The following is a 12,052-nucleotide window of genomic DNA, read 5'->3' as shown; positions in this document are numbered from 1 at the left end:
CTAATGGGTTTTGAAAGGCACCATACATCTAACTATCTATTCTTTTTCTATATCATTTAAAATATTTTTTTTTTCTTCTCTTTTTTCATCTCTCTCTATTTCTTTTCTAAATATTGTATTTTTTTGACCGTATTTCTTCCAAAATCTTTTTTATTTAAACGGTTATTTTTAAAAAAAATGGTTATATATTTTTCTAACGCAATAAACTTTCAATACAATTACAAACTGTGTATAGATGTGTATCAGCACACAAGTACGTTAATCAATGACAAAAATTATTGCTTCAAAAAATGAGAGGGAGAGAGAAATAGTAAATAAATTATACGGATACGTGAACAGGTCTACAAGTGCATCTAAAATGCAAAACGCTAATATGATATGGGGGCACTTTTACTAATTTGCTTAGTTATTTTGCATACAAGTGCAATATGGCTAATCCAATGTGAGTGCTCGATCTAATGATTATAATATTAGGCCCTTTAATTAGTAATAAAAGGTCAACGTATTGTATACCTTTTTAAAGTCTGTTTAGTTGTTTAATTCGTTTTAAGATTGAGTCTCAAAAGAAGAAGATTTTGAATTTGACCCGATAGTTTCAAAGCTTCAACTTTTTCTCCATTTTACCTTTTTCCAAGGCTTTTAAATTCAAGATATTTTTCTTCGTTATACCTTGTTTTTGTGATATATATATATACGCATGACAAAAAAAGAAATTAGGGGTATGGGATTTATTTGCTCCAATACTCTTGAGTCTTGGCCTCCATCATATATATATATATATATATATGCACGACAAAAAAGAGATTAGTGGTATGGGATTTTTTTGCTCCGCCAATACTCTTGAGTCTTGGCCTCCATCATATATATATATATATGACAAAAAAGAGATTAGTGGTATGGGATTTATTTACTCCACTACTCTTGAGTCTTGGCCTCCATCATATATATATATATATGCACGACAAAAAAGAAATTAGGGGTATGAGCGAGATTTATTTGCTCCAATACTAGCTAGTACTCTTGGCCTCCATCTCTCTCATTTCTTGCCTGAATTTCTTACAATTTGGGGTTGAAATTGGAGGGAATCCTAATTGCCGGGATTGGACATCCCTTATTTAATTGACTAAATTATTTTGTCATTACAAGAAAGCTAGAATCATGTCAAACAATTACATTTTACCAATCCCAAGTACCAGGTTTGGTTTGTCACAACGATGAGGACGAACATCGATCCTATATATGCATATAATAATAAATATGCATGTCGTTTGCATTCCCTGTACGTTGGTATAATAATTTGATGCTCACAGGCTGGGAGGTCCTTGAATCCACTCGCTTCCGTCAATAAAACTGGTGCTCAGGAAGGGTGCTGCTTCATCATCACTAAGAATCTTTGCAAATTTGGCGCGTCCCGAGGAGCTTGCCCCTGGTCCTGTGCACTTGTACTCTCCATAATACATTTCGCTAAAGTATCAAAACCATCATCACAATTAATCAACAACAATAATAACATTAATAATAATAATAATGAAAAAGGCAAATTAAAGTTTGGTAGCGCATACTCAGAGGACTGGCCGCTTGCATTATCAGACCAGCCTTCCTTGTCGATGAGACTACCCATCTCAGTATAAGCAAACACGACTCTGGGCATCTTCCTCCATGCCCTACCAAGGTATGTATCGCCTGTTCCCTGTATCTTGCAATGGAGGAATACGAATCCGCTGTCATCGCTAGCATCTTCCCTTCCTTGTGCTGTTATCGTCCCCAATCCCTTTGCTACCGAATTTATTGTGGTTCCCTGCGCGCATATACCAACCATGCATATATATCATCCATTATTCAAATTCATTCATATATACATATATATATATATATATAGAGAGAGAGAGAGAGAGAGAGAGAGAGAGGGAGAGAGATATTTGGTAGGTAGGTGTAGGTAGGTACCGTGTAGACAGATTTGCCATTTCCAAAGATGAAATCAACGGTGCCTTGGATGAGGCAGTTTTTAAAGAGATGCTTGCCCTGATCATCGAATAAGGTGTCTTGGTAACCTATGAACTTGCAATTGTAAAATGCTGCCTTGTCTCCTGCTATCCTCATTGCCACCGCCTGTTGATCATTCTGTCGAGGATCTGGAGCCGGGGCTGAATTCTATAAACACAATAAATAAATACCCTACGTTATCATCAGGAATATTCATACGTATACTGATATACATACACAACCAAACCATTAACCATGCAAATTAAAAGTAAGTAAATAGGAACCCACGTACCTCAAAGGCAATGTTGACGGCCATGAAGTTGTCAGACTCCACGGTCACCGTGGCGCTGTAATACGTACCGTATTTCTTGGCTGTACCGGCGAACGATAGCGTTGGCATGTTTCCCGATTCCCCGTAAAACGTGATGTACGGCTTCGACTTTTCAACTTGTATCTTCTCCGTATACGTACCCGGACCAATCGATATAATCACTCGCTGTGAGTTTCCTGATGGGACGCTCTCCACGGCCTCGGTCACCGTCTTGAAGTCTCCGGAACCGTCTTTTCTGACCTTTATCACCTTATTGCCGCCGCTACCCTCGTCGTCGGTCGTTTTGAGGGTCTGCCCAAACGATTTGGTTGCTGAGTAGTGTTTCATGTTGCTCTGAATCCATGCGTCCAGCGGTGATGTTTTGTTGTTCGGGACGACGGAGACAACTGTTGGGAGGAGTTTGAGAAGCAGTAGGGTGGAGAAAAACGATGCCGTAGCGGCATAATGAGTCTGTTTCAAAACCATATTATATTATTGCTCTTGGATTCTCTTGTTGCGTTCGTGTGTGGTATTTATATTAACGGGGGGAAATGTAACGTGAAGTTGTACGTGCATTTCGCTTACTACTTGCCAAGTTTAGTTGTTTTTGTTGGGATTTTTTTTTTTTGTTTTTTGTTTTTAGGTTGGAATAATTTTTGTTAAGAGGTTGTTGGTTAGGGTTTCTGGGAATTACATGCTAGTATTACCATTGAAAAAGTGTTGTTACACTACTGGTCAAATTTGGATAGGAATGCTATGTACCACACAAAAATTCTATAAATATTTTACCAATTAATTAATTAGTTAATGTGGCAAGGTCTAATAATTTTATTTTATTTTTTAACAATGACTAATCCACTCAAGCACTTTTCAGTGGATTACTCATTGTTAATCCACACAAAAATAACATCTGTTTTATGAGGCGTCGTTGATAGTCAATTGAGCTACTCTTTGGAATTAACATTAATCCTGTTTGAATAGAGATCTCACAATTAATTGCCTACTGGTTGTAAAGATCCCGATCCCTGATGGGTGGGTTTAGGGCCCTCCTCGTAGCCTCAGCTTGGGCCGCCAAGGCTGTTAGAATACGTGGAGTCACAGCTGGATATATTGGTGGACGCCATCTTTAAACAATTGAACTTAAAAGGCCCATCTCTAACTTATTATTCAAATGGCTTTGTGTGTGGCCCAATGCACGAGGATTATTTCCAGCCAGATCAGAGGAGGGCCCAGGTAGTCAGAGAGTAAGCATGCAAGAGATATTATTAACCATCAAACTCAAACCCTCAAAATTGGACAACTCCTTAGACGTACAGCAATGTCAAATCAAAACATCTGAAAACATTCATCACTCTGGACAACTGGTTGCAACTGGAGAGGGAACATTCTTCAATTCATAAGCTAGCTAGCTAGCTATCGTCGTATTAAAGGGTTGGCACTTAGCAGAAATTACATAAAAAGCAACATTGCATGCCGCCAACTTAACAACTTTCTAGGTATATATTCCTTAATTAATTACTAGGTTTAATTTCCTCACTTTGAAGGAGAAGGCCAGGAGTCTCTCACCTTGGGTAAATCAAGGAAGGGTGGATTCATAAGATGATGATCTATTAATGTTTAAAGATAGTATGAAAGTGCTAGGGTGATTTTCCAAGTTTATTTATCAACCATACTCTTTCCATATCTTTTTCTTATATATAACAAAAAAAATCCTAAGGAGATAGGATTTATATATGATAATTTATAGTAAGTGGTCAAGTTTTTAATTTGTAAGTCTTAAGAAAGGTTTAATTATGGGTTTTCATTTTTCTAAATGAATATCGTATTATCAAAGAAATACGATGAATAATAATTTAATTTATAAATCTCTAAATTAGCTGCTGGGCCAGAATTCCTAAACGAGTTTAAGAATTTACTCAAGCTTAATTGCTTATCCTCCCCGCCCATTCTTCTTGCAATCAGTAGGCAAAGGAAAGTATAGTAGCTTTGGCAGGAATGGCAAAATGGCCGACAGCTTGTAACATTCATTTCCTCTTTGTATTTAGGTATACTTTTATGGAAATTTGTATAACATTGTAAGAAATGTAAATGAAAGAGATGAGAATATATATATAGAATGGAATTGGCCAAAACCTCCGATTCAGAATTGTATTGAACTTTCACTTGGTTGATTACAAAATGATACAAAACATGCATATTTATTTACATTTAGAAGGGTCTTTTCTTCACATTTGCTAATTATCAGCCTATCAAGCTTTAACCGTCCAACCAATAAACTATTTACTAACAATTCACTTCACTTTTTTTAATTTACTAAGAATAATGCTAAAAACTATTTTTTTTTTTAATTTTATAATTATTTCACAATATTGATGTGCTAGTTTTAACTAATTTTTAGATCAATTTTGTTTAAGAAGAAAAAAAATCAAGGGTTCGTTAATACTGAAACAACAACATTATAAAATATTTGTGAGTTAAAAATGTTGTATATTACATAGCACTACTCATCTACTATGAGAACTGTTAATGTCTAAGGGTTGATTACATCAAACGCTACAATGATACACTTCTTCAACAACTTTGGTTTTTCTTCTTTCAAGGCTTAGAGTACTAGTAACAATTTCCTTTTGATTTTCTCTAAGTCTAGGTCATAAAAGCTACTTTTTGCTTATTTATGAAAATATATTTCGCAATAGTTTCCTTTACTTTTTTATATACCATTCAAATATTATTTCTTTACAAAATATAAATTCCTTACCTACCCTCACTTTTTTTTTTTCTTTTCACAAAATCTCAATATAATCCCTAATTAAAGACAAAAAGATGAAAGAGAATAAGGGAAATTAAGAGAAATGTTTATATTAAAATAATATATAGAGAACCACCTTTGGTTCCATACATATTGGGAAATACTATAGCAAGTAGCAACCCTTGAGAGTTGATTAATTGTAAAAAATCTGATATGAGTAAATTTTTATGATTGTTTTTGAAATTTTTCCTAAATATAAAGAATGAAATGACATATAGAGTATCTAGCGCTCTCCCTTCAAATTGCTTTATTAGGCTGCCCCTTTCTTAGCCTTAGAGCTTAGAATTCAATCGACCGGGTCAATTATTTGAACAATTTTCAATGGTTTTTAATCATTGTTTAGCTCTCATATTTAATGAAATGACATATAAAGCATCTAGCGCATCCAGCGCTCTCCCTTCAAATTGCCTTATTAGGCTGCCCCTTTCTTAGCCTTAGAGCTAAGAATTCAATCGACCGGGTGAATTATTTGAACAATTTTCAATGGTTTTTAATCACTGTTTGGCTCTCATATTTTGTGTTTTTTATTTCATGTGTTATTCTCCTCCCCTTATTCCATTGTACTTTGATTAGAAAAAGACAAAAAAATCATAACGTTTATCACGTCTCTAGGCCTAGACTCCTATAAGCATATCCAGTGTGGCTCATTAATGTTCCCACTCACCAGAAAAGGACCAGGGATGGCATCACCTAACTAAAAAGCTGACTCCAAACAGTAATAATAGATTGATTTATCATTTACATTTAGAGTGGACCATTAGAGCATGATATGGAAGGTTAGTGTGGATGAGAATATAATTGAAATCCATCAATAACATTTATAGAATCAACCAAGAAATAAAAATAAAACTCTATTCTCAATATATAATTTATCACTAACAAATAAAAGACCAAAGCATATGTTTTTATAGGGTGTTGGACCATTCAAATTGTACGTAGCCTATTAAAACAGGAAGCTAGCTAGAGACCCGTTTGAAGGAGATCGAGGAGGCTTTAGTGCTATTTGTTGTACATTAATAGAGAGAAGTAGCCTGCTATATATATATATATATATATAGAAACTACCTCTCACTCCCTGGCCTTTGCTGATGATTGATCACGTAGATTGAGCAAGTTATGATCAGTGAAGCAAACAAAACGACATTGTTCTGTGTAGGCTGACAGTTATCCGTATTTCTGATTCCACATGGCTGCCGCACTATTTTCTTTGACCTCTCTTTCTCTTTCTCTTTGTGCTGGGGGGAATGAATATTGAATATTATTGAATAGAACCCACAGCTTTAGATTTAAATGGTGGGATGGGAACGTGGGAATTTAGATTTGAGACATCACATGCCATGTGTTGTGGTTATGAGGTTGTGGAGTCTAGTGGCGACCACAAGCTATGTGGAAAACGGAAATACATTGGTCGTTGAAACTTGAAAGGAACCCATGTATAGCGGCGTCTTCTCTCTTTTTTCCTTTATTCCATGGACTCTGCAAACCACGTATTTACTAGCTAGCTACACAGAAGCCAACTCCCATGCCACCATTCCTCACATGTACATCACCACTCTTTCGCAAAACATTTTTGTCTTTCTTATTGTAGCCGAAAATGTTTGATGTCATACAAAGTTTTAAATTTTTTGTATTTCAAAGATTTTTATCTATCCATTCCAAGTGAAGAGATGAGCAAGAAATTTCTTTTAGTCATCATGAATATTTCTGGGGATAAAAGCAACTAAAAAAAAAAAAAGGGTATAAAAGGTAGCATAGCACCTTCTCTCAAAAACCTTCTTATTTCAAAAACATTAATTATTCCAATACCATGTTAACTTGAACATCAGAGTGCCTCCAATCTCCCATGTTATCATGATAATGAGGTTGATCTCATTTTGGAAAGATCCAGGTAGGGCCTTACAGAATCGCGAGAACAGTAGTCGATGCCATTATATGTTATGGCACTTGGTATGCAGATTAAGGCCACCTGGGGCACTGGGCAGTGTGGTGACGGTCTTCTCTGTTTATCTACAAACTGACGCTTTCTTTTCTTCTCAGCACTTGTCCTGTTGGTGGCCAAAAAACCCCACACGCAACCCCCCGCATATACTAAATATGCTGTGGGCCGTGTACACAAATGTTGCCTTCCATTCCTTCCCATATCATTTCGTCCCATCCCATTCATCTGTATTTGTGTTTTTCTTCATGGTATCTTTTGTTTTCAGCCTCCGACACAAAACATGGGTCATCGTTTTATCTTTAATGCCTCGTACGTGGAGAAGTATATTATTTGAGGCAACATTGTCCTGCTTTAGATGGTCGACTGAGTTGGTACAGCATGTTCTTAGAAAATTATTGAAAATATATAAGCAAATCAAAATTATTAACTAATTAAGCTCAAGGAGAAAATATTATCAACTATATGGTCCTCTTACAAGTTTATGCCAATTCAAGGACCTCACAAGCAACTAATTAAAATGTTCTTCCCAACTAGTCCGGAATCAAAATAAGAATTCGATCTATATATACATGCTGCTGTGAATTTGTCTTAGCTCAACAATGAAATCAAGAGGCGAGCTAGGGGATCAATCATAATTAGATATGGCAATTTGTGTTTGTGTGTTAAGTTCGGATTTTACTGAGGCATGCGTATACAATTATATATATCAACCATAATCTGACTCCTTAATACTAATTGCCTGATAGTTTTGTATTGGATTTGTGGGTCGTATAAGAAATTGTCAACCTTAAATGCCGCATGTTGAATTCGAGTTGTATCGAAATATGGGCATAAGACTATATATGTTAAACATAATCCGATTTATTTAATTAAATGGGTCCGACTCCTCGACTCCAACCCATTAATTTTGTGTTGAGTTCATGTTAGGTTCGCGAGCGTGCCAAAAATTATCAACTCTAGTCATAGCCCTCCGGTCATAGTCACATCTATATTATCATTCCAAAATGATTAGCCCAATTACAATTGAAGCTTTCAAAAATCACTTCTAAAAAACTCAATCTTACTCGATAAGAAACTAATATAAAACTTAGCGCTCATAAATTCTTTTATAATTTATAACCAATAAAAGCTAGAACCTTAAATATCATACCATCGTAAAATAGAATCATCTCAATTTCAACAGTAAGAATTTAAATTTGTGCCTGTAACTTTATATAAAAAAAATTAATATTTGCATGTCTTTTAAAATAATTGAATAATGTGAAATCATGTAGTTTGTTAGAGCATATGATGCAGAAACTTAAAATGCAGATGATGATGATGATGAAATTGAAATTAATTTCTTTGAAAAAGAAAGGTTAGATATGAAATCATGAATAACCAAAGGTAGACATATAGAGACCAAAAAGTGTTGGAGCGCATTCATAAATATTGGGGACAAAAATTCCATGAGTAACATGGACTCGTGAGGTGGGGGGTCGCCTTTTTTTTGAAGAGCCAAAATCTGATTTATCGACCCGCTTCCCACGTGGGCTGGTCTTCGGCCTACTGACTGACCGAGGTCACTCTATTGAAAGACATAAATGCCCCCCAACGGGGCAAGCGTATCCATCCAAGTCTGATTGGGGCATCTTTTCATCAAAAGCCGCGAATGACGGCCTCCAGCTTTGTCGTCTTCGATCCTGACAAAGTAGGCAGGTCCAAGGGCATTCCCGTCTTCTTCTTTTTCTCCTCTTGAAGTTGTTAGCACCGTTCGTTCATTCTCCATGAACAAGTGCCTTTTTTATTTTTTATTTTTTCCTTTTTTGCCTTTTTCCTTTACTCGCGCGCGCTAATGTGTAAATTCCCATATAAAAAAGAATATTTCAGACTCCAAATCACTATCCGTCAAATATCTTTGAAAAGCTACTTTTCTCTGAGCTTCTTTTTTTTTTTTTTTAAATAAAAAATTATTTCACTATGTCTAACAATGAAGGCACATAGCGATCGATCATCTTTATATTGATTTTTTGTTTTACTGATCGACCCACTTAGACTTTGTCCTGCACTAGCTTTTTTGTATCTGTTCAAAAGCAAGCATGGGATAGTCTCAATCAGTTTAACTTTTCATGCCCTACTTATACATTCCTTTGTCAACCTGCGGTTCTTTCGTCTTTAATTAACTAGATTAATCTTGATCCATCCCCTATTCTTTACAAAATTACTATCTCAAAATGTAGTTTAATAGGGTACTGTACATTTTAAAAACAACAAAAGGAAAAAAACAAAGAAAGAAAGAAAAGATAATAATATTGTATAAGAAAGCAGAGCTTTGTAGGGTGGCAGTGGCAGCTTGGAAACGCGTTACAGGTACTAAAGCGTGGATTGGGCGGATTCCATGCCATGTCTAGCTTCCACTTTGCAATATGAGGTCTTGAATATATTAAAGAGGTCTGATATCGAACCAGCAAAGCAAACAAATAGGCCGTGTGTTGCGTGTATATTGCAAAAAGCATCTCGAACAACCTAATGATTAGCACAATAAACTATACACTTGTCACTTTTGGAGTAGAATATTGTAACAAGTCCAATATATATACTAAACCTACTCAACTTTAATATGGACCTGGGGTTAATTAAGGTGCTTCCTTAAAAGTTGTTGACTTCCCTGCTGTCTCAGAATATGGACATTTTCTGCACCTCCCTTTCTTATTGAAAAAGTGGCCGTTTTTGTTTTTGTTTTTTACATGTTACTTGCATGGCGAGCTAGAGATAGATCCCGTGCAATTGGTTGGTTTATTACCCTACAATAAAGCAACTTCACTTGAGAGATTGTTCTTGTCCAAAATTTCAAATAATTCGTAAAACAATTTCATTGCACGGGATCTAAATCCACTAGTCCCAACATTATATTGCTAGGACAATATTGACTAATTAATTAAATGCAAATGTTATTTTTGCCTAAAAAATATGTTAGTTTTGCACCCCTTCTCTCTTGTGGTCGTGGATCCCATAACACAGTAGAGAGGTTGTGGAAGCAACATTTTTAAAATACCATCATTTAATTAAATTGTTGACCATCCTTATATAAAGCTATTATATTGAATTTCCACTAAAACAACCCCAAATGTACAACTTGACAAAAACGACAAACCCAATTTAAAAAGTTTCACAATCAAGTACAGTTCATTTTTTTTTTTATCAGTTTAAATTTTTAAGGTAACCGGTAATTTAATAAAAATGGTAAATAAAGTTAACCAGGCCCCAATTTTGTCATCCAATATTACAACAACCTTGTTCAAGGATTTGTTGTCTGATCTGTGGTATACAGCATGATGCCTTAATATCTTCAAAGACTGTAGCTGATGTAACAATTGAATTTGATGAGGCAATTATCTCAGGAGTCCATGCATCTAGCTACAAGGGTTAAAGTGCATTTTCCGTTGCTGTACAAGTCTTGTGATTTTCACACTCCCCCTGATGGAGTTTCTAAGAATGCTGGCGGGCGCGGTGGAAATATTTCTTCACTATCAAACACTTTATACTTGGCAGAGGCCCTACTACGTATTACCCCTTATTGAAAGAAGTTAAAATCTCATCTATTTTTCCAAAATGTACTCCCTCTTGGAAGATATATGAATGAGAACATTTTTATTTATTGTTATTTTACTTATTTTACTATGTGACATCACAAATCAACTCTTAAAATAAGAGTCTCTTAACAATACGAAAAACGGACATAAAGATGTACCAAACATGTTATTGCTATACACTTTTCAAGAATAGTCATGTTGACATGGATTGATGGACAAAATTTCCACATCGATCCTCTTTCCATGCCAAGATGGACGTCTGTGCTCGACTTGGCTCGATTATAAAAATTATTTATATCGCTTAATTTTGAAGGGCAAAAAGTTAATTGACATAGAATAAAGCAATGTATGAAGCAGAAGAAAGAAAAAGGAAAACATTTCTAAGTATATAGAAATAAACAATATCTTATAAGTACAAATGAACAAGAACAATGATATATAATACTGATAATTTCCACCGGGCCAAGAGATTAGCCGGAGTGAAAAGGGTTAATCCTCACCGTTCAATCACTCAAATGCTCATCATCACAGGCGCATGCCTTTGATCTCCTCTAGCTACCTTCCATTTTTTTTTTCTTTTTTTTTTCTCTACGCGCTAATCGCACGTTATTAAACTTGAAAGAATGTACAATTAACTATATTTTATACCGTGAGGATGACCACAGAGAATCACCCATAGGATCGCAAATTAAACCACACCCACCCCAAGAGTTATAAGGATCGATGCCAACTCAGTGTTGATCAGCAAGCATAGAACTCAACGAGTTCGTCCAATGACTCGGGCTGTGGATCAGCATTCTCGAGCATCCAAAGCAAGTGCTCAAACAACACGACTTCGCATGCCACGTTGATGGTGTCGTCGGAGTCGCCGGACCTCTCCACAAGCTCTCTGAAGAGCGGGTGGTCAACGACGTCGGAGTTAACAAGGTAGCGCCGCCTTGACTTGCCAACGTAGACCGGGTGGAGGTCTCTGGCGAGGGTGGAGGAATCGTCGTCGTCAGCAGAGGCAACGGCGCTGACGTTCACTCGGCCTTGCTTGCTGAATGAGTTCCATTTCTTAAGAACTGACTTGAGCTTCGTCAGCTTGCCACCTTTGGCCATCTCAGCTATATTGCTTAGATTTGATAAAGAATGAAGGAGAAGGAGGTTTTGGAAATTATTAGTTGGTAGAGAGAGAGAGAGAGATCGGTGCGAGTTTGGGGGGGCTGAGAAAGGGGGAGGGAAGCTTCCTATAAAAAGGGCCGAGAGAGGGGTGAAATGGTAAACTTCTTTGTGTTGCTGTAACGTGTCAGTGGCTTTAGGACAAGAAAATTTTAATTATTTATGAGAAAATGTTTTGAGAATTATAATTCTTTACAAATTCAGTTCACATTGGAGTCTACAAAATAAGTGTTACAGAGCAATATTTTTACATTCTCACCACTTGAACTCATGGCATT

At 36.1% G+C, this 12,052-nt stretch overlaps 2 protein-coding genes across 2 annotated transcripts; both read right to left on the bottom strand.

Annotated features, from left to right (window-relative positions):
* Positions 1-1,082: 1,082 nt before the first annotated feature.
* Positions 1,083-2,779, bottom strand: LOC132165233 (putative pectinesterase 63). Its single transcript, XM_059575716.2, has 4 exons — positions 2,276-2,779; positions 1,945-2,151; positions 1,563-1,798; positions 1,083-1,464 (listed from the first exon to the last, which is right to left on the bottom strand). The coding sequence occupies exons 1-4, from the start codon at positions 2,777-2,779 to the stop codon at positions 1,305-1,307; spliced, it is 1,107 nt and encodes a 368-aa protein (XP_059431699.1). The 3' UTR covers positions 1,083-1,304.
* An 8,201-nt stretch (positions 2,780-10,980) lies between these two features.
* Positions 10,981-11,802, bottom strand: LOC132166504 (auxin-responsive protein SAUR76). The gene has a single exon (XM_059577328.2). It carries the CDS (start codon positions 11,712-11,714, stop codon positions 11,355-11,357), a length of 360 nt encoding a protein of 119 aa, XP_059433311.1. The 5' UTR covers positions 11,715-11,802; the 3' UTR covers positions 10,981-11,354.
* Positions 11,803-12,052: the final 250 nt, after the last annotated feature.

Source organism: Corylus avellana, chromosome 11 (genome assembly GCF_965113065.1).
Source record: "Corylus avellana chromosome 11, dhCorAvel1.hap1.2, whole genome shotgun sequence".
NCBI lineage: Eukaryota > Viridiplantae > Streptophyta > Magnoliopsida > Fagales > Betulaceae > Corylus > Corylus avellana.
The sequence above is the reverse complement of the archived record's forward strand: the minus strand, read 5'-3'. Positions and strand labels throughout refer to the sequence as shown.